Genomic DNA, 23,428 nt, shown 5'->3' on the forward strand with positions numbered 1-23,428 from the left:
TGTTAGCTGTATTAGTACATACTTATATTACATAGCTATAAAAAAGTTTTAGGTATAAGTAAAAGTAAATGTATTGAAGTAAAAAGCAGAATCATTAAAAAATGACATGTTATTAGGAGTGATTTAAATCATTTAAAACAGAGGTACATATGTATGAATACGTTTTCGATTAAAGCATTTATTACTTATTAACGTATATTGATATACGTTTTAATGGAAATTAAAATATACTAAATAAATTAAAATGTACTAAATAATTTAAAATGTACTATATAAAACCTTTAGCTTTCAATTTAATACTGGTTATTAATAATAATAGTATACAATGTAAATCATTTTTATTTCGTTAAATATTTACATACTCGCATATAGGTTAGTAATAAAACATGATGTGATATACAGTACATTATAAATTTAATGTGATGTCTATGCATTTACTTAATTTATATTAAGTAAACGGTTACAAATATTTTCACGTAATGTACATGCTTTCATTTTATTTTGTTAAATATTAAATATTAATGGTAATTAAATTTAATAATCTAATGGTTATCCATGAACAATAATTTATCATTAGATTACTTTTAATTAAACTCGATATTATTATCATAAGAAATATAAATCTTAATTTAATAATAACTAGATACTATATAAATATTTCCAAATTTTTAAATAAAATAATGATTTGACTGAATGCAAATATTAATATTTAAAATTTGAAACAAAAATATTACCGAGATTATCTAGTGATCATTATATTGATAAAATAATAGTATAATTATTTTTTTATACGGAGTGGTACATGAATTACGATTTTTGTGCTGATTCCGGCAATCGAACAAATTAATGTTTCAAACAAAAGTTCAGTGGTATCAAACATTAAAAGTGTAATTTTTTCATAAAAATCATGAATCGTTCTTTATTTTTCAAATGATACCATATATGTATTTTTTGGCCATATTCTTCAGTTACCAAAAAGGACGACTTTAATAACGTTGTTAAATATGTAGACATATATCATTTTAACTAGCTGATACTATAACAATATAATCTGTTTCTTATTTGTAGTATAAGTTGATTTTTAATTACATATAATAATATAATTTATTTGTTTGTATAAAATGTAGTTTATAACTTCATCACCAATTCATTCATTTGTTTAGGAACATCAATATATATTGACGATCAAGGTGTAAGTACTGATTTAGGAACAAATTAAGTTATTAGGATCAGATAATTAAAATGATACATGTTGACAATATGACAGGAAAGATATATGGTGTTATTTAATAGAAATATAAAGGATAACCCTCCCCTCCGTGTGTGTGTTAATGGAAAAGTGAAACTTCTGGAAGCTCTTTTACATCCGCACATTCTTCATCTGATACTGATGAGTTTTTGTTTGAAACATTTTTGTTAAATTATCAGAACAAGCTAAAATATCATGTCGACCGAGGAATGAACCTGCTGATTATGTTAGATGAATATATGAATATATAAAGTATATATTTTAATGAACAATTGTGAATTTGCATTATTAATTGTGAATACTTTACAATATAACTGTAACATAAAAATATTATAATTTCTGTATTATACATGTTCTACAAACATATCAGCTATACATATGTTCTCTACATTTATAAATATTACATATACCATAGAGATACGTAAAACATACATATATGTATAACATCTATATTTTTAAAAGATATGAGGATAGAGCAACGTTACACAGTAAGGTCTAACTTATAGTTGAAGATTACTATTACGGTAATCGTTTTTCAAACGACTTTTGATGTTTAATTATAAATTCTTCTTCTAGAAAGGATATTACTGAATTTAAAACATCGATGTCCCGTTGCCGATGTTTTTCAATGCAATGTAGACTTTTCGGATCTATGTCAGAAATCCTGACGTTACAAACAAAACTGAGTCCATCCGGAAGTTGTATTATATTTTTATCGAGAGTAGGCGATACTGTATTCCTACATATATATATTAGAGAAAAAAGTATATTAGTATCCAAATTTCCAGAAATTCGATTACTGTTCAAAGCTTAAATAATTGTTTCTTTAATATTTTATTGAAATATTTTTGTTATAAAATATTATTCAATATTCATTATTCACAGAATAAAATATTTTCGAAACTTACGGATTTATTTCTCGAAATGACATCAATATCGAACAATCTCTAGCACATGAAAATAAGAGATAATTCTGCAGGCATAGTATACTTTCAGTATTTACATAAAAATATGTTTCTTTTTCGTTATCGTGTACTTTATCTGCGTTACTTAATACGCTAAATTTATTGTACCATAAATTATGTTTTTCAATTGGAATTAAGATTGGTTTCGATATAAAGATATTTTCACTAGTTTTATTAATACGTTTGTTGCCACAATAATCGTCGTGGTCAAACTTGGATTTTTTTGAAATCGAAGTATCTTTGGCATATGTTTGTATATAAGTGTCTCTTAATGTTTCAGGAATACCTATAATAGTTTTCTGAAAAATAAGAAAATTGTTAAGATATCTCTACTATATTACTAAAAGATATCTTTACTACTATAAAAACTCATTTCTATAAAACAGATATATGTACGTATATATATAGTTACATATGTTATGATAAATGTTGTAAATGAAATATGTTGTTTCGTAACTTATTATTCCAATGTAGAAGTATTGATATATATAATAATTAAATATATGTATAATACGTAATATACAATAAGTAAATATTTACTTACTTTTTGTTTGGGATAAGATATTCGATCATCAAGTTTGAACATGTTTATTAAATTAGAATATATAATATCATTAGTTAGCCATGAACGAAATTTTGAATACGTATTATAAACGTATTCTGAGCTAATAAAAGGCAGCCGCTGCATATGAAGTATTCGTTCTAGTACCGAATTATTTGGCAATATTTCCCCCTTTAAGTTGCACGTCTGTAAAAGAGATAAATTTATGTTATATTTAAACTTGACTAAAATAAGCAAATGTCACAAGGATTTAAAGTTAATATCTACCTCTCCAGTAAAATACAAATATTTCTTAGCTCTTGCTATCAGATCTGGATTAATGTATGAGGACGTCTTCGAATCTTGTTCGATAACAGATTTGCGCAATTCATGCGCAGGAAATATATTAGACTTAAATTCTTCCGAAATAAGAGGACGTAAAAGAGCAGTGCAAATTAAATTACAAAAGTGATCAATGTATTCTATATTTGTAAAATTAATAGAATTGTGAAACCATTCCGTCAAGACACATTCAAGATCACTGCAAGTTGATTCTTGGCCATAAACTATAACGCCATCCTTAAAAATCTTAAGATTATTCTGTGGTGATGTTAGTAGTGCTTTTAGTGCCGATTTCATACGAGTTTCCACTCCCGAGAAGAGATCAAACGGACAATAAGTGCTACGGCATGTAATCATCTTGTTCCTTAACTGAAATTATAAAAAATCATTAATTAAAAATATTCATTTCATTTAATTTCATCTTCAGAGAAAGATAAAGAGAAAAATAATAATATGTCATATATTGTTCATTTATTGCAACAAAAAATTTTTTAGAATTTGCCGTTTGATTTAAAAGTTGATTTATCGGTATAGGAAGTAGTTCTTATTTATATAAAACATTTAAATATATTTTCCCTAAAATTTTTACTTTTAAGTTATATCATCGTTGTAGTAGATGAGCGATATGAGAAATATATGTACATATTTATACATTACGTTTGCATGATATAACTACGATATGAAGTACATATCATGAAGTACATGTATATATATATATATATATATGTATAGGGCGTGCCGTTATTGTAAACATGAAATCATTATATTACCTTATAATATTGTGTCAGACAGTAAGGACATTTTTGAAATTTCCGATCAATATCTTGCAGATAGCCCTGTTTTGGTTTAATTTCAACACAAAATGTTCTGTTAGTTGGAAAGAGATTAGTATCGAATTTTATTGGAAGAAACGTGTAATCCGGAAATGTTGTGGCATATATGTCCATGATTTCCTTATTACGTCGTTTATCTGAAAAAAAGGACAATTTTAGAATATGATTAGTGGATAGAAAGATCTATCGAAAGCAACATTCATTTATAAGTACATATGTTTATTAGCATAGTTTCCATGTTATTAGTGGAATATGTACCTATGTATCTAAAATAGACAAATCGTGTGATCATCGTTGATGACAATAACTAAAATTTGAATAAAAATTTGTTCAGATTATCGAGATATAATTTATTGGCCAGTAACTAATGCTCGTCTTTTAAAGTTGACCATGTATCATGTGGGACATTTGAATTTTAAGTTTGCGTCGTGGGGCGAAGCAAACTTAATTGTGTTATCTATCAGTATCGTAATGTATAGCGTATAGTGTATAATGTATAGTATAGTTTGTATGTATAATATCTGTCATAGATATAATACGCAGTAGTATAACTAATACAACTCTCCTCTGTTATGGCGTGTTTGGGATTAAGTTAATTAGATCTTTAAAGGATAAAAGTTAGAAATATTATAATTTTATTATAATTAGATATTAGAGGATTAATTTTCATCTTATTCTATTAATGTAATTGTAAGTAACACATATTATGTAAATCCTTTGGGTCATTCTTTGAAACATTTCTTCACTTTGATTAAAATATGAAAAAATTATTATTTAATAATTAATATACCTACATATTAGTACATATGTAAGTATATGATAGTTCGTTTCAAAGTCTTAAAACATTTGAAATGTTTTCGCAGGTTTAATTTGCCAAAAATGTTTGCTAAATTAATAATATATTATCTTAAAATTATTTTATAATTATCTATATCGAGTACAAAGTTCTCATAAACGATTATACCTTCCAAGATGAAATACTCATAGCTAAAATTATGCAATTATCTTCAAACAAATAATTGGTACAATGGTAAAATTTTGTACTCAATGTATAATTACAAAATATTACCAATATTAACCCTTTGAGTGCTGTGGGCGCATATAGGTGTCTGGCGAAAGCTATCGGTGTGGACTGAGGACGTATATATGCGTTTTCTGTAAGTGCCCGGCATGGACTAAGGACGCATGTATGGGTTTTTCAATTTTTCCGAACACCTACGCAGAAGTGATACTATTACGTTTGTGTGAAATAAATATAAATGCATTCCTTACGGCAGTAAACAAATGCCAATAGTGGCTCGTTATTGTTGAAGTGATCACCACTTGTAAGAAAACTCTACATCTGCTTTTTTTAGTTTTCTCAAGCACTGAATTTTTCACACACAACTAAATTATTAACTTGTGTTAATATTTACTAAATTTAGTTTTCTAGTTTATTGTTTTCTAGTTTATTACCCAAATTCTAGTTAACTGTACATTTCAATGCTTATAATAAATAATTAAAAATAACTAAAATATAACGCTCTTGAATCATTTAATCTTGTGCAAAAGAATTACTATAACTTATTACGATTTGCGCTTTGAATAGTCAATCAACAGAGTTCAGTCTACCGAAAAAGTATTCCGTCCACAGCGATCGTCAGCGCTAGACGCGCGCCGTCCGTACGGGCGGCATAGGCCGCGAGTATTTAGCACTCAAAGGGTTAAAATAACAACTTTTTTAAGATTTTGTGAAAATTAATGATGTATAAAATAAAGTGTACTGTGCATCACATCGCGAATATCTTATATGATAGATATTCTGACAATTATGATCTATAACATAATAAGAATAAACGAAGTGAAAGTTATAGCGTAGTAACTCTATACTATATAGCAATAAGTATTTTAACCTTCTAAACAGTAATGTACATTTGCAAACGGATATAGTTATTAATTATGTCAACTATGAAATTACCGATTTCGACACGATTATCGTGAGGCAATTTACAGGACTCACTGTTTATTATGATGCATATTATGTCGCCACTCGATAGTTGGCGTTTCAAACATGTAGCAAGCAAAAGGGAAAAGTATCGGAAAGCCTAGTCCAGATGAAGTATACATACACAATATACATACGTACGAGAAGTCATTAAGAGGAAGCTATTCAGATTTCCTGTATAACGTGTTTTCTTCATAATTCGAGCGGTTTCCATTTTACGCAAACGGTTTCTCATATCGTTCTAATTTCTTCCTATCAGCTAGTCGCATTCTCGTAGAAGCAAGTTTCACGCGCACCATGTATGTTTCAAAATATGGCGCTCATCAAGCAATAAAACTCGTATTATAATAAATTATAATAATAATTATTAAATTAATAATAAAATTTATAAATTGTAGGGACATGGTCATATCTTGTTATTAAATTCATTTTATTTGTTATTAGATTCGGTATAATAAAATTTAAATATTTTTTTAAGCAACAGAAGCTATATTGTATTTCATCAGTATCCGACAATATCTTTAAACTTGCGGCAATTATAATAATTCCTAAGGCATCTGTAATAATTCTTCGGGAAAGAGGATAGACCACGCGCGAGAAAATGATATTGAAGTGAAGTTTGACTTGGGATGTAGCGAAGAAGATGGTGAGTCAAACTCGATGACTCAATAGATCATGCATCAGCTTCCCCGAAGGAGAACTAAGCGGATATTACGCTGGGGCTGTATCCTTTTCGTAGGAATGATTGATCGCGCGTGTATGCCCATCTCAGGGGAGCGTGTGGACCACCTCTTCGTGAAGGTATATACTTCCATAATAATATACAAAGGAGTGCGAAGCTACCTTAATGTTTTCTCAAGAGTGTCTGGCGATACGATGCGACGTCGCACGACGCGGTGTCGCGTCGTCATTCTTTCGAATTTCGAATTTCGAGTGCACACAGCACAGCTACCAGTTACCGTGTGACGTACTGACGCGATGGTGTGTGTACCGTACAGAAAAGCAGCATTCATAAAATATATGTCATGAATTCTTGTTAGCTCTTCAACAATTAATTTTTATATGATTATTTCCGCCCTGTCATACACTAAGCGCTAATATGTTTCTTCATGAGTAACATCGCCATTTAAAAAAAAAGGATAAGTATGTCTTATATTAATAGTTTTACAAATTGGCTAATACAGATTTTGTTTATACCTATGTACTTGTGTAATATAAATATTTAAAATGACTGTAATATATTTTGTTAGCAATATTAAAATGTAATGTTATTGCTTTAAGGGTTTTGTACTATGTAATTTGTTTTTTACGTACAGTCTAACTTATTGAAATATTTTATATTATGTAGATATAATGATGTATATGACTTACAATCATTACAGAATGTATTAATGTTCCCATCTAAAAATCTTAATCAATCAATATAGATATTTCTACCGAATAATCAATAGCGCCATTATTAATGAATATTTTTTAAAGTTGGAACAGTTGAATCAATAAAAAGTCATTTTTATGTGGTGCGGATTTATCTAGTATAAGTCGTGATATCATTTTGTTAGATTAATCCTTGCACTAGAATAATCGAGTTGAACCTTAATGCGGTCATGTTCTCTGTTCCAACGTCACTACATACTACACACCACACATTACACACTACACACTACAGATTACACAGTGACACTGAAAGTACACAGGCAACTGACATTAATTACTTATATTTTATAATATAATATAGCGCAATGATATTATTACATATTGATTGAAGATATACTGAAAAAGAGAAGTGTAACCCCATCATTATGAGTACGTAATAATGCAATGGCTGGGAGAATATATTGCACGCAAATATACATAATAAATGCCTACGAATATATATATCTACATGTTCGGTTTTCCCATTCTTGCAATTAAAGAGATATTGGATGGAACTTGATAACGAATAAAGAAAATAAATAAATGAGAAAATACCTTTTGCCTGTTGATACGCGATATTCAAATCAATATTAATCTATTAATAATTTCAGTCTTCAATATACAAATTATTATTAAATATTGGCTATAAACTACATGCATACAAAATATATATATATATATATATATATTGTAGTATTCTAGAAGTAAAAAAAAAAAAAAAAATTACAATTACGATTACAATTAGTATTAATCACAAGAAATACATTAATTCTATTGGATAAATATTAAAAAGAAGTATAAATTTCATAGTATCTGTAAATAAACGGAGGGAAAAGAATGTTATTTGTCGCTAAACCTAAAAATTAATTTAAACATTTGGACGTATAAAAGTAAAGATAAACGTAAAACGGAATTTTCAATAAGAATAATGTGGAAAACATGATGTAATTTAATTGGGTGAATTGATTTTTATACGTTCCAGAAAATTCATGCAGCCATTGCGATTGTGATCATGGTTTGATCGAAGGTCCCACGCACTATTTTTTTCACCCTTATTATTAACTTGAGTTTGAAAAAAATACAAATTTAACAGACGCAAGTAAAGCCGAGGAACACTGAACACTATAGGATTAGATTTCATCGAATTCCGAAAAGCTTTCAGGTAACACATGATTATAGGTATCTTTGAAACAAGATTGTACATATTACAATTAGTATTCCGCCAAGATACCAAAAAATATATTTAAAAAAATTTCTTACTATAAAAATTAGCTATACATATTACTTTGTACTCTTTGATTATTGATTAATTTCGAATGAAGATTATATTCTATTAACTATTATATTTAAAATAGTACTAACCAAGTTTAGAGAATAAAGAAGTATATTCGTACATGTAGGATAGACCATAGACGATAACCGTTCTCCTATTCATATCACCATACATAATACATATGTATGTATATATATGATACTTTTTAAATTTGTAAATCAAAGTCTATCTAATTTAAAAGTATACTAAAATGATTAAAATAAATAATTTCAATATATCACGTCACTGTAGTCTATTCTATAGTGTTTCATATAAAATTTGTTATAAGCTAGCTATGTATATAGTTTGAAATTAGTTACCTGATCGTAGAGGTCGAATAGCTTCTGAAAGTTTAGCAATGTCTTTCGCATCGTAACGAAGAATCTCAGGGACTTGCGTGTACGGGCCCAAAAAACAGAAAGCCACAAACCTCACGAATTCCACTTGTCGTTCCGTTCGTTGTTTGCCGCCATCCGGTGAAACATCACCTGGCAACGATTTCCGAAATCGAATTACTTTCTGCTCCTGAAAAATACAGAAACATTAGATTTATACATATAATACCTATACACTACTTTTGTATATATTACATTCGAATGATACACATATAATGTATATACGCACATAATGTCATTACAATGATTTTAAATTTGCGGCAAAATGAAACGGGTAAACCTTTTAATTTCCTTAATCAATTTAATTTTACATACAGTGAAAGGATATGTGTTTATATATTGATTTGTGTATACATAGGTATAAGCATTTGGATAAAGGAATTTTGTTTTAAAAACGAATAAAATTATACGCATAAATTAAAATAATGTCAATCAGGTAATACTAAACCAGAATAAACTAGAATGCTTTCATTTTTTAATTATATATGTATTTCAATAATTTCGATTAAATTTGAAGACAATATTACATTATTTAGAATCGTAAACTGTTTATTATTTGTTTATATGCACTTACGCTTTAAAAGAAACTGAAGCAAAAATGAAACATCAAATTTCTCTCTCGTTCTCGATAAAAAAAGCTATTTATTTAAAATTAAATTCTACACAAATACAGTTATAAACACTATACTATAATTACTCCTCGGTATTTGATATATTTCTTACTATACTCACTGTTGGACCCCTCAACAATTTCATATGAAAGACATACAGTTGCTCACAAAAGTATTCGAACGCTTACACTTACAAATTTCAATTAATAAAATGAGGTGTACTAAACTAATTTGTTAAAACAATTTGGTATCTATAGCGACGGGAAAGTCTCAAGATTACATTAGTAAAATTTGAAAACGATTCAATAATACAGACAGAAGTTATGATATATTTATTAGAAACATTCATGATGTCTCGCAAAAGTATTCTAACGCTGTAACACAGTTGATAGTTTTTCATCTTCCTTTCCACCGAATGTAAACATCATTGCTAAATGAAAATATTGGTACGTTTACTTGATGTTAGGATATCGTTTCAGTAACAGTAAAGTAAAAGTGTGTACAATAGTATTTAAAATGAATATCAAAAAGTCTGCAACAAAAAAGTGTGAAAGAGGAATAATATTCCGATTATATGAGGACGGCAAATCATATAACGAATTGCTGGAATTGTGAACAGTAGTAAGTCTACAATACATTATATCATGAAAAAGTCAAAGAACGAGGGAACACTTGTAAACAAAACTCGATCAGGTCGACCAAAGAAATTGACTGAAAGGGAGGAGAAAGTTATCATTGGCGAATGAAAAAAAAAATCCTACTACATCCGCTCCTCGACTCGCAAGTATGGTAGCTGATATGTTTCATAAAGAAGTTCGCTCGGAATTATGTCGACGAATCTTACGAAACAATAACTTTCATGGCAGAGTAACGCGAAAGAAGTCATATATTAATGCGGTAAATCATAAAAGATTGACTTTTGCAAAAACCTACATTAATAAAGATAATTTTTTTTGGGACAAAGTCACCTTATCGGACGAGTCAAAGTTTAACATTTTTGGCTCAGATGGTCAAAATTATGTGTGAAGGAAAGCAAATACGGAATTGGAAATTCGACATTTACATCAAATAGTGAAACACGGAGGTGGGTCGGTTACGGTGTGGGGGTGCATGGCTGCCAGTGGCACCGGAAATTTGATATTTATTGATGGAATCCTTGATAAATATAAGTATTTAAATATTTAAAAAAATAATCTTAAAGAAAGTGTCCGTAAATTAGGATTATTGGAAGATTTCCACTTCCAACATTATAATGATCCTAAGCATACTGCTAGAATTGTGAAAGAATGGATCGTACATAACATACCACACATGTTAATTACTCCATCGCAAAGTCCAGACATAAATTCGATTGAAAATTTATGGGCTGAAATCGGAAAAAGATTAAATAAATTTCAGATAACCTGAAAGCAAATATTGAAAGATAAAATTATAGAAATATGGAACTCCGTTGAGTGTAGTTTTACAAAATCATTGGTTTACAGTATGGGACGTCGATTGAGACACATTATTGCTGCTAAAGGTGGCCCAACAAAATATTAATATTAAATAATTTAATAATATATGTAGCGTTCAAATACTTTTGTGAGTCACTTACAATGCGTGTTTCTAATAAATGTATCATAACTCCTACCTACGTTGTCGAATCCTTTTCAAATTTTATTGACATAATCTTAAGACTTCCATCTTTCTATTGACATCTACTTGTCTAAGCAAATTACTTTAATATACATTATTTCGGCTATTCAAGTTTGCATATGTAAACGTTCGAATACTTTCGTGAGCCACTGTATGTACATATATTGGTATTAATATCGGTGTCGGTCATCGGTACCGTCAACAATTGAGGCGGAGAAGATGGAAAACCGGCTGGACCGGATTGACAATTTCGCGCTTCTAGCCTAAACCTAAACTTAAACTAAACTAAACAAATATCTGAAGATATGGTAGCCAGTTAAAGTTAAAGTTAAAGCCGTCCGTCTCTATACGTAGATATGTATCCATACATATACACATTACATTACACATCCATCAAGTCGCGTTGTCTTCAAGCGTCAAGAAACAAGGAATAAGGAACCAGTTGGACTCGCGTGCAAGCGTATGAGAATGAGTACATTCTAGTCAATCGTATTCTAGTATTTTAGTTAATATCAGTATTTTCTTTCGACTTTGAACACTTATTGTATTATTTTTCTATTTTTTATTATAGTACTTTAGTTATTGTTATTCTTTGTGTTATTCTTATTGTTATTACCATTATTGAACTCAACACAGTGGTGTCATATTCCAGAAATCAAATCGCAGTACACTCTCATTGAAGTCATGAGAATCTAATTAGAAAGACAGAGCAAGATTCGAAACGGTGCAATGCGATGCAACAAATGAAACTCATCGCGAAAATACTTATTGTTGAATAGCATAGAAAATCTGAAAAAATGAGGCCTTTTTCCCGTTACTTTGTCCATTGACTTTGTCAGGGAATTGAAATTAGGTCGACAACATTTCATATCGTGGCAAACCACAATTTCCATTGCGTAGCAGGCTTCAATTACTATCAGTGAATTGCTTAAATGACATGGCGTTAATTATTACTGGTGCGTATGTTTGTATGTACACCACGGTTCATACAGAAAGTAGCCAATATCACTAACGAGACCACATCCTGCCACATTACCTTCTTGAAAGGAAATGAAAAACGATCATGATCGGTTGGTCAATGATGTTTCCATAACGATCTTTTGAAAGTGTTAGAATTAAAAGCTCAGCTATACATGAATAAAACGGGCATATCAATGTGGCTGAGCTCATAAATGTGTGTAATATAATATAATATGATATAATATAATATAATATAATATAATATAATATACTATGATATGATATGATATGATATGATATGATATGATATGATATGATATGATATGATATGATATATGATATAATGTAATATAATATAATATAATATAACATAATATAATTTCTGCGTGCTATCTTAGGTGAAATTAAGTTTTGAGATTTTAGAAAAAAAAAATCGTACATATGTATATATTTGGATATGCACATTTTTTAAGTTTATAAAATGTTATCAATCTGTTTCTATCAAGGGAATGAAGAACTGATAGAAGAAACACGCGAATACAAATTGAGGTAATTGATAAATATGACATTTCAAGTAATTCTTGAATTAATGCAAGTATATGCAAAATCTTCATCACATATCTCAATGGATAATATATCGTTTAATGGAAATTGACATGTTGTTCAAAATCGTTGAAGCTACTGGCAGGACTTGGCTTTTAGATCGCTTGGCAACAGTTCAGCGACGACGTGTAATTGGCTGTAATCGAGTGTAATTGAGTGTAATTCAGTATAATTCAGTGTAATTCAGTGTAATTCAGTGTAATTCAATGAAATTCAATATAATTCAGTGGCGATGAACTTATCATTGACAAACTTGTATTTCTATTTTTGAGAATCAACAAATGGTTAACCGCAATAGAGCTAACAATAAGCAAAAATTTAGCGGTGAGTCGGTTCCGTATCATCGATAAAAAGAAGTCGGTGTAGGTAAGCGATGTCAATATACGAGCAAATATAAAATCTAGAACATCTGATTTTGCGCTATCCATGTGAACTTGTCAGGTGCTTGTCGCCTTTCATAAACGTCCAATCGATATATGTATGTATGTACATACATATACATATACATGTACATGTATATATTCATATTCATATACATATACCTAAGGTTGTCCTTTGGCTGACGTGGCTGTAGATAAATTTCTCGTGCGTCACCCACCTTTGTGCTAACAAGAGTGTGTATTACTGTGTATCGATATATCGTATATATATGTACGTGGTTACTTTCATGACGCATGCCGTTTTAACACGGTATTTATCAAGGAAAATGTTATAGAAAAAGATACTCTCTCCTATAAGAAAAATTATTTATAGGAGTTTATTCGGTTCTAAACAAGTGAAAAAATTAAACATACATATACCTACATATATCTATATAAGTATGTATCTAATCTGTATACCCAATATATACACAATATAATAATTTATGCATCATACTTTACATCTTATTACCTGTAACATAAAATATTCTTTCTTTTCATTCTCCCGCAATCGTAATATCGTTCGATATAGCAGTATTATCCGTAGTACTAATAGTATCGGTGATTTTTCAATAAAATGCAGCATCTTTTTTAATATAAATATAATTATAACAAAGACAAAAGTTACAATAGAACAGATAAATGATGCACTGATAAAAAAATGGACAACATGCATGTATATCTTATTTGTTACTATAATATTAATAATAAATCAAGTTTGAAAACTGATAATTGATTAATAATTGAATTTGAGGATGAAGGAATGTAATTTGTTTTTCATAGCATGATGTACTCGTGTATGTATGTATGTATGTATGTATGTACATCGTTTTGTCATTTATGCACTTACAATCACAATCACGGTATCTTCCATGATTTTGAAACGAAAAACTCATCGGTTATTGATGAAATCCCCACTCTAACTCTAACAGCTTAGTTTCCCACTATCTAACAATTACTTTCCAACGATTACGGAGGTCAACGACCATCGTTTTAATTTTAATCACTCTTCTTTTTTTATCTTTGTTCAGTTACAGATTAGAGTTATGCTTCTCTTTTTCTCATTCACGCGTGCGCAGTATATATGCGCATCGACACAAAGAGAATGGTAGCTTGTCCTTGTCAGTCGTTCGCTCGTTCTCCGACTGTCACTTGGTCTTTCTGTCTGTCTTTCATGAATAAGTGTATATATGATGAGTATGAATAGTGATGAGTGACAAATATCTACATATGTACATATCATGCATGGAAACTCTTTCTATCATAAAACGGGAAGGCAATTAAACGTTGGCAGACGTGCGTTTTTATTTCAATGATTATTTATCAAACAATGAAAGTATATATTGACAATGCTAGCTTATATAAGCAGTTTATCTTTATTCATCAGTGTATATTCTATATTCTATCTCGTCTTGTCTAATGGATGTCTAATGGATCTAATAGAAGAAATATGTACAGTGAATTCGAATATATACACGTATATAATGTTTTCAATTTTGATACATATTATATTTAACGACATTCTATAAATGTCTATTCCATAAATTATAAGTACCGATCCCTATTTTAATTTATAGTCATTTATTGAATTTTTAATTCTACGCTACTTTTCAATTGGTTTAAAGTTCAACGATTGCGTCCAATCCATATATGTACGACTGCAAGTATGTAAATAGTAAATAATAATTTTTTATATATTCATTTTTTAAATATTCATTATATTGTTCTGTACATATTACATATAATCTATAGGTTTTCTGATACTGTGTATGCGATTCGTAAAAATATTACATATATGGAATTTCTCATAAGCCTCTGATAAGCTGATAACACATTTGCGATGGAACACATGAGAAAAAGACATGTAGCAATAAAAGTGAAAATAAAGTAGATCAACAAATTGTCTAATTATAAGAAAGTTTGTCGTCTTACTTGTGGAAGTGCAACTACGATATTCGCATTTCCCTCGCCTTTGTAAACATAATCTCCGATAAAGGATGTTGATGAAAAAGGTGAAAGTTGTGACGTCGTTGTGGAATCATCATCCAAGCTTCCGGTGGAAGTGGTCATCGATTCTGAAGAAAAGGTTGCGGTCGGCACAGGATTTCCTTCATTGATTGTCATTGTTTTATCTTTATCCCTGTGGAAATAATAAGTAAAGCAAAATAAGCAAAACTTGCTACCTTCACAACTGGCGTTAATTTTGTTTACTTCTTTGTTATTAACTCCATGATAAATTTATAATTTGCTTGTACGAACATTCGATAAATTGTTTTATCATGCGCCATTAGAGAGTATCTAGTTTGGATTTTTTGCTAGCAGTATTAAATTATTGTGTAATATAAATTTACTGTGTACACTACCGTGCAATACTGCTAGCTAGGTTATTTGGATGATTTTCTAGTCGAGCTTTATATTTGTTTTATATTTGCGGGTCGTTCTATTTCTTCTTTAGCTGTTTTAATATCTGTGCTATTTCTGAGATTATCGTTCCAAGTATTATCGGCTGCATTGGTTCTATTTTTTTAACATGGCTATCAGCAGTTATTCTCCAAAGTTCGATGCCGTATATATAGATGGATTTCACGATAACTTTCTATATTGATAGTTTGTTTTCAGCTACCAGTGTCTGTCTCTTGTCTCGATATATTCCGAGATATATAGCGCAACTTGACGCAGGCATTAATTTGATAACGTATTGCTATATAACGCAGTGAAAAAGTTGTATTATGTGCATGTAAGTATCTTTTTTAAAGAATATTGTTAATTATCAAATATCGTCTCATATTTCTTTAACAGTCGGACAATTGGCAATTATGAGATTTTTTCACCTAGATACATACACACACACACACACGCACGCACACACACACGCGCGCGCGCGCACACACACACACACACACACACATACACACACGCACGCATACGCACAATATAAACCAAAAATTATAATTCAATTTATCTAATCGTAAGTTCAATGAGAAACATTTAACAAGAAGCAATTTGCCTATCATTTGCAATCCTTCTATTAGATATGAAATAATTACATATATGTCGGAGAGCCAGTAGGATCGGAGGTGTGGGCAGGTAATGAATCTTCGCCAGTATTAGCCATTGTTAGGTACTCGCGATGCGAATGACAATAGTCTTAGGTCCGATAACGAATCCGCGGTCAACGGGACTCCTTTACTGTTACGTCGCGTGAAAAGGTCCGCGCGACGTACTTTAATGTCTGACCGTCCAGACCCAAACGTCATTAGAGAACCCTCAATAAAACTAAGGCCCACCATAAACCGATTCTCATTAGCTTGCAGAAAGCTTGAATCCTGCAAGCATTTTCGGTTTATAGCGGGTACTTAAAAGGTCCTTAGGTTTATTGAACGTTCTTAAATATTACGGAGTAAGCTGGTAGTTATGACGGGAAAAATTGTTAATTATATGACAGGGAAAATCAGGCATTTAGAGATTAGAAACATCTGGGTTTTCCCACGAGTCATGCCGTTAGGATACTTCCATATCCCAACTTCAACCGTTAACGTCTTAGCTAATGGTAACGGGGATCTGTGTCCTCACATTCATAACGGAAAGTACGAACAACGAATCAGCTTACTTCGTTAAAAACCTCCATCGTCATTGACACAGGTAGCCGTCCGAATCAGTCAGTCGTTCGTAGTAGTACGAGTTAGTCGTTCGAGTAGTACGAATCAGTCAGTCGTTCGAGTCAGTCGTCAGTGCAAGCCACCCAAGTCAAACAGTCGGAGTCAAGCAGTCGACGTCTCTTCATTCAGTCTTTCGGTTGATCCTGTTGATTCGATTCAGTCAAGGTTGGATCTGATCAATCGCCACATCTACTACGACCCACGAGCCTTCCTCTCTCAGATTGGCAGTCAGAATCTGAGCAAGATCCAGGCAATCTTCAGACTCAACGACGTTACTATTGTGTGTGATTAAACGAAGCTGTTGGAGAAAAATATAATCATAACCCTACCAATCACGGAGTTATATTAATTCAACCACCCCTATTATCTTAACGGAAATCAGGGGATCGATCTACTCGCGGCGTCGATCATTAGGATCGTAACGGGAATTTACGACTCCCGTTGACGTGTTTCCTCGCGATTACGTCTCCCCGCGATAGCTCGAAAATACATGGTCCTTCGAGCCGGATCACGTGCCAGTGTCAAGTAAGTGTCCACACACAGTGCCACGTGTTCCCTTTGAATCCAACAGCGGAAGTGTATCACTCCATTAAGGTCAGCGACGTCAGGAGCAACACCTTCAAAAAGATATACACACTGGTCGAGGCACGCAACCAGGCAGCGTCCCGACGTAACTGAGTAATCAATTTAAGAAGATTTCAAGTCGATCCACATCCCGAATCATGCCGACCCCAGCTAAGATCAACAACTTGAGGAAACGACGTGATAAATTGTTCGAAGGAACGTTAACGACTATAAGGGACCGCATCGATAGATACGAACAGTCAGGCATGCAAGATCTTGCATATTTGAGATCATCTCAAGCCCTACTCCAAACCGGGTGGAAACGATTCCTATCACTCCAGGACGAGTTAGACGACATCGAGGACGAGGATATCGTTCAAGAACGCGTAGCGTCGGAACAGTACAGTTCCCTGGACGAGAGAATACAGCATCTCCGGGAAGGAAAGCCATCTTCAATCCCGCCGCCATCTAAGGGCACCGATTTTCCCGAAGCGAAAATGCATTTACCAGAAATGCGGCTACCAGCATTCGACGGGAAATTCGAAAATTGGAACGCATTTTTTAACACATTCAACTCGACTATCGACATGAACTCTCACCTAACCACCTTACAAAAATTTCATTATCTGCGGGCTTCCTTAGTAGGGGAAGCCGCGAATTGTGTGAATTCTCTAGTTTTCCATGAGGAGAACTATCCGAAGGCGCTGAGCCTTCTCAAGCAGAGGTACGATTGTCCCCGACGCATCGTGTCATGCCATGGATTTGCAATCATTGACTACCCAAAGCTGACGCATTGTTCTCCAATGGCCCTAAGAGACTTGGCCAATGTCGTAAGACAGAACCTCGACGCACTAAGCAGTTTGGGACAAACCGTATATCCGAATAGCCTCATTCTTGATCTCATCAGCTCCAAACTACCCGATTACGTCAGGCAACAATGGGAGCTAACCTTGACCAACAAGGAGGTGCCTCAATACACCGATTTGCTAGATTACCTCGAGAATCTAGCGCTCACAGGCATATCACCTTCCGATATCAAACAAATTAAAACACCGGACCAATCCAAAAGAATCCGACAGCGTAAGACACGAGGACAGACATTCACCGCATCCCGGGTCAAGAATTCCTGCCATTCTTGCAAGGGCCAACACTCCATTTGGCATTGCGACGCCTTCAGAGCCAAAAGCGTCAGTGAACGCTTGAAGGAGGTCAAAAGTGCACTCCTGTGTCTGAACTGCCTGAGTGCGGGACACACAACTCGGGATTGTCATGCCGGGTCTTGTAGGGTGTGTGGAGGTCGCCATCATACAATGCTACATCGGGACAGGCAAAAGGTAAGGTCGACTTCCTCCAATTCAGATCAAGGTTCCTCCCCTTCCAGCAGGAGATCATCGACATCCCCGTCAAAGACTCGGAAGGCCGCAAGGAAGCACAACCCAAGGACTTCACGGACTTCAAGTCCATCAACCAGTCCGAGACAGACACACAATTGACGCCAGGCACGCCGAACCCCAACAAGGACCGATCAAACCCGACCATCAGATCCCGAATTATTGTGCAATGACCTAGTAATTACAGCACAAGTTAACATGCTGACCGACAAACGGCAACCTATTCGTTGCCGTGCGTTGCTCGATACTGGATCCAGCATGAACTTCATTACTAGAAGACTAGCCAATTTCCTTGGAATAAGACAAAAGAAGTGTTCGGTCCCAATTGGGGTTCTCGATACTTTAACGACGACGGCAAGGCGATACATAACGGCTACGATCACGTCAACCGACGGCAGCTATGAACGTACAATAACGTTCCTCGTCATTCCGGCTATCTCGACCCTGATCCCAAGTCAACACATCGATCGCTCGACATTGGAAATACCACAGAATATCAATCTGGCCGATCCACGATTTCATGTGCCAGGTCCGATCGATGTCTTACTGAGTTCAGGTACGACACTTGCTTCGATGTGCGTCGGACAGATTAATCTGACGCGACCAGACGAGCCAGAACTGCGTTTACAGAAAACCCGATTCGGCTGGGTAATCGGGGGGAGTCCAACTTACCAAATCACGACAAATGCATTCCACTCCTCCACAACGGCTCTGCAAGCTGATCTCGCGCGGTTTTGGGAAATCGACGAAGGACCCCCGATTCAATATCTCTCAGAGGCAGAGCGACGATGCGAAGAACACTTCCGAGATCACGTCCGACGCACCAGCGAAGGACGATACATCGTCGCCCTTCCATTTAACAGCCAGCTCCCATCCCTTGGATCAACCAAGGCACTAGCGATGAGACGACTCGCATCACTCCACCGCCGATTCCAACGCGATAACTCATACGAAATCGCGTACAGTAATGTGATCCAAGAGTACATAGACTTGGGTCACGCGACGAAGATCGACCCTGGTCACCTCACTAATCACGAGTATTATCTGCCACATCACGGCGTGATCAAGGAATCAAGCGACACCACTAAACTCCGGGTTGTGTTCGATGGATCAGCGGCAAGCAACACTGGAGTATCGCTAAACGATACTTTGCTCACCGGACCAAAGTTGCAGGAGGATCTATTCGACATCCTACTTAGATTCCGGTCTCACCAGTATGTTCTAACTGGCGATATTGAAAAAATGTATCGCCAGATATTGATACGCCCAGAAGATAGGAAATATCAACAAATTCTGTGGCGCAATTCCGACGGTGAGATCGACTCCTATCAACTTAACACCGTAACGTTTGGGTTGTCAGCCGCTCCATACTTGGCCATACGGTGTCTCAAACAATTGGCAGACGACGAGGGACACCAATTCCCGCGAGCATCACTGGTATTAAAGCGAGACTTCTACGTAGACGACGCCCTCACCGGAGCTGATACGAAGGAAGAGTTACTGTCGATTCGGAAGGAGCTCACCGACCTTCTGCAATCAGGCGGCTTCAATATTAGAGGATGGGCGTCCAACGATTCGGACGTACTGAAGGGGCTATCCGAACAAGACAAATGCCGGAAGCTACAATTAGGTGAGTCTCAGACCCTAAAAACCCTCGGGGTTTTTTGGGAGTCCCAAGTTGATTCAATCCTGTATTCAGTCGATACCCTTGCTGATCTCCCACGCGTTACAAAGCGATCAATAAGTTCGGTGATCGCCAGAATTTATGATCCATTAGGATTGCTAGCTCCAGTGATAATTCGAGCAAAGATTATTTTGCAACATATATGGTCATTAAAAATCAACTGGGATGAATCACTCCCCGCGGATTTGCATACGGAATGGAGCCGGTACTACACCCAATTAGCGTTGATAAACAACGTCCGGTTTCCACGAAAAGCTGTAATACCAGCAGCGATTAGGATGGAACTCCACGGGTTTTGCGATGCCAGCGAGAAGGCTTACGGAGCCTGCGTCTATCTCCGCACCATTAGTTCCGACGGCTCCATCCAATCCCATCTACTCACCGCGAAGTCAAAGGTCGCTCCGCTCAAAACACAGACGATCCCACGACTCGAACTGAGCGGAGCACTCCGTCTGGCTACCCTGATCGCATCAATCCAGAAGGCCCTGACGATCGAGATCTCTCGGATCGTATACTGGACTGATTCCACCATCGTGCTCCAGTGGATCAAATCCTCGCCGCATATGTTAAAAACATTTGTGGCGAACCGAGTAGCCGAGATCCAACTTAAGACTAACCTCTCCGATTGGCGCCATGTACCCACCGCCGACAACCCAGCGGACCTCATCTCACGAGGTCAGACGCCCAAGGAGTTCCTGCGCCCGTCCATTTGGAAAAATGGACCAGAATGGCTCCAGCAAAATGAAGAGCATTGGCCAACATGGAACCCAACTACGTCGGGCGAAATCCCTGAGCAAAAGAGGTCACCCTGCCTGGCAGCGAACCCAGTCGACCATACGATATTAGAAAAATACTCGTCATGGTCAAAACTAACCAGAGTCGTCGCTCGCTGCTTTCGATGGAGACACAAACAAAGCCGGGCAGTATCTCTAACAGTAGATGAGCTCATTTCGGCAGAAAATAGATTGCTTAGACTCCTACAAAACATCCATTTTTCGAAGGAGATTCGCTCACTACAAAAAGATCGGACCACGTCTGTGGAAGGGAAACTCCAACGCCTAAATCCTTTCCTCGACAATGAAGGGATAATACGAGTCGGAGGACGACTCACTAACTCACAGATGCCCTTCCACCAAAGGCATCCGATCATTCTACCAAAATCATCAGTGACTGAGCTCATCATCGACCAGGAGCATCGACGCAACCATCATTCCGGAACCCAGGCCACACTATACGCTATTAGACAACGTTATTGGTCTGTCGACGGCCGAAGCCAAGTATGGCGCACCATCAAGAAGTGCGTCCGTTGTTGCCGAGCCAATCCACCATCAGTAGAATATCTGATGGGAGACCTGCCGGAGTCACGGATTACCGAGTCGCGGCCCTTTACGAACATCGGGGTTGATTATTGCGGCCCATTCTATGTCAAGGAGAGAAGGGATCGTAATCGCCGAAGGGTAAAGGTGTACGTCGCCATATTCATATGCCTGGCTACCAAAGCCGTTCATATCGAATTAGTGAGCGATATGACAACCGACGCATTCCTTGCCGCGCTCCGCCGGTTTATCTCTCGGAGAGGACATTGTGCGACCATCCTTTCGGACAACGGAACTAACTTCGTCGGAGCAAGCAGGGAGTTGAAAGAACTTCACCTCCTATTACAATCCGACGACCATCAAGAAAGGGTGCAGACCTTCCTCACCGATCGGCAGATACAGTGGTTATTCAACCCTCCGAATTCACCACATTTTGGCGGTTTATGGGAAGCCGCGGTGAAATCATTTAAACGGCATCTTCTTCGCGCCGTTGGCACGGAACTCTTGACCTTCGAGCATCTCAATACTCTGGTTATTGAGATCGAAGCGATGTTGAATTCCCGACCACTTACTCCCATCTCAACAGATCCTAACGATCTCCCAGTCCTCACTCCCGGACATTTTTTGATAGGCGACACATTTACCAACATTCGGGAACGAGATCTTAGGACAATCCAACCAAGCCACTTATCTAACTGGCAACGTATCCATCAGCTTAAGCAGGAATTTTGGAGTCGATGGCACCGAGAATATCTCAACGAATTAACCAGCCGTAGCAAATGGTACAAGGGCAAACATGGCATTCGTGAGGGCACAATCGTAATTCTCCGAGAAGACAACGTTCCACCTATGCATTGGCCCTTGGGCCGCGTCATTAAGGTCCACCCAGGAGCCGACGGAATTATACGGACAGCCACGGTGAAGACAGCGACGAGCATCCTGGATCGCGGCGTCAAACGATTGATTCCACTACCCTGTCAACCCGAATCGAGGGAACCCGGACAACCACGAACAGCGGAGAACGCAGACGAAAGTTCCCCCTGATACCATCCATGGACTTTTGATCGGAATCCTCTCAACGGGGGGGAGGATGTTACGTCGCGTGAAAAGGTCCGCGCGACGTACTTTAATGTCTGACCGTCCAGACCCAAACGTCATTAGAGAACCCTCAATAAAACTAAGGCCCACCATAAACCGATTCTCATAAGCTTGCAGAAACCTTGAATCCTGCAAGCATTTTCGGTTTATAGCGGGTACTTAAAAGGTCCTTAGGTTTATTGAACGTTCTTAAATATTACGGAGTAAGCTGGTAGTTATGACGGGAAAAATTGTTAATTATATGACAGGGAAAATCAGGCATTTAGAGATTAGAAACATCTGGGTTTTCCCACGAGTCATGCCGTTAGGATACTTCCATATCCCAACTTCAACCGTTAACGTCTTAGCTAATGGTAACGGGGATCTGTGTCCTCACATTCATAACGGAAAGTACGAACAACGAATCAGCTTACTTCGTTAAAAACCTCCATCGTCATTGACACAGGTAGCC

The 23,428-nt window shown here is 35.4% G+C and overlaps 3 protein-coding genes and 1 long non-coding RNA gene across 8 annotated transcripts in view; 3 read left to right on the forward strand and 1 right to left on the reverse strand.

Annotated features, from left to right (window-relative positions):
- Nucleotides 1-321: 321 nt before the first annotated feature.
- Nucleotides 322-23,428, reverse strand: part of LOC126918602 (inositol-pentakisphosphate 2-kinase) — an 84,954-nt gene continuing 61,847 nt past the window's right edge. For 4 of the 5 annotated variants that reach the window (XM_050726672.1, XM_050726673.1, XM_050726674.1 and 1 more), the window contains 7 exons: nucleotides 15,198-15,405; nucleotides 8,960-9,164; nucleotides 3,868-4,067; nucleotides 3,044-3,466; nucleotides 2,759-2,962; nucleotides 2,158-2,513; nucleotides 322-1,988 (listed from right to left, as the gene is read on the reverse strand). In XM_050726672.1, coding sequence (XP_050582629.1) covers nucleotides 1,769-1,988; nucleotides 2,158-2,513; nucleotides 2,759-2,962; nucleotides 3,044-3,466; nucleotides 3,868-4,067; nucleotides 8,960-9,164; nucleotides 15,198-15,389 — 1,800 coding nt within the window. In that variant the 5' untranslated portion in view covers nucleotides 15,390-15,405 and the 3' untranslated portion in view covers nucleotides 322-1,768. Of the gene's footprint in view, nucleotides 1,989-2,157; nucleotides 2,514-2,758; nucleotides 2,963-3,043; nucleotides 3,467-3,867; nucleotides 4,068-8,959; nucleotides 9,165-15,197; nucleotides 15,406-16,312; nucleotides 16,378-23,428 lie in introns of those variants that run through there. The other variant, XM_050726671.1, reaches the window with a different exon arrangement.
- LOC126918605 (uncharacterized) lies at nucleotides 14,407-15,184 on the forward strand. Its single transcript, XR_007711376.1, has 2 exons — nucleotides 14,407-14,929; nucleotides 15,018-15,184. It is a non-coding gene; the product is annotated as an uncharacterized LOC126918605 (long non-coding RNA).
- LOC126918152 (uncharacterized) lies at nucleotides 17,647-19,057 on the forward strand. The gene is made up of 2 exons (XM_050725794.1): nucleotides 17,647-18,774; nucleotides 18,848-19,057. The coding sequence occupies exons 1-2, from the start codon at nucleotides 17,647-17,649 to the stop codon at nucleotides 19,055-19,057; spliced, it is 1,338 nt and encodes a 445-aa protein (XP_050581751.1).
- LOC126918153 (uncharacterized) lies at nucleotides 19,078-22,923 on the forward strand. The gene has a single exon (XM_050725795.1). It carries the CDS (start codon nucleotides 19,078-19,080, stop codon nucleotides 22,921-22,923), a length of 3,846 nt encoding a protein of 1,281 aa, XP_050581752.1.

The sequence above is a fragment of the Bombus affinis genome, chromosome 7 (genome assembly GCF_024516045.1).
Source record: "Bombus affinis isolate iyBomAffi1 chromosome 7, iyBomAffi1.2, whole genome shotgun sequence".
In the NCBI taxonomy this organism is placed as follows: Eukaryota; Metazoa; Arthropoda; class Insecta; order Hymenoptera; family Apidae; genus Bombus; species Bombus affinis.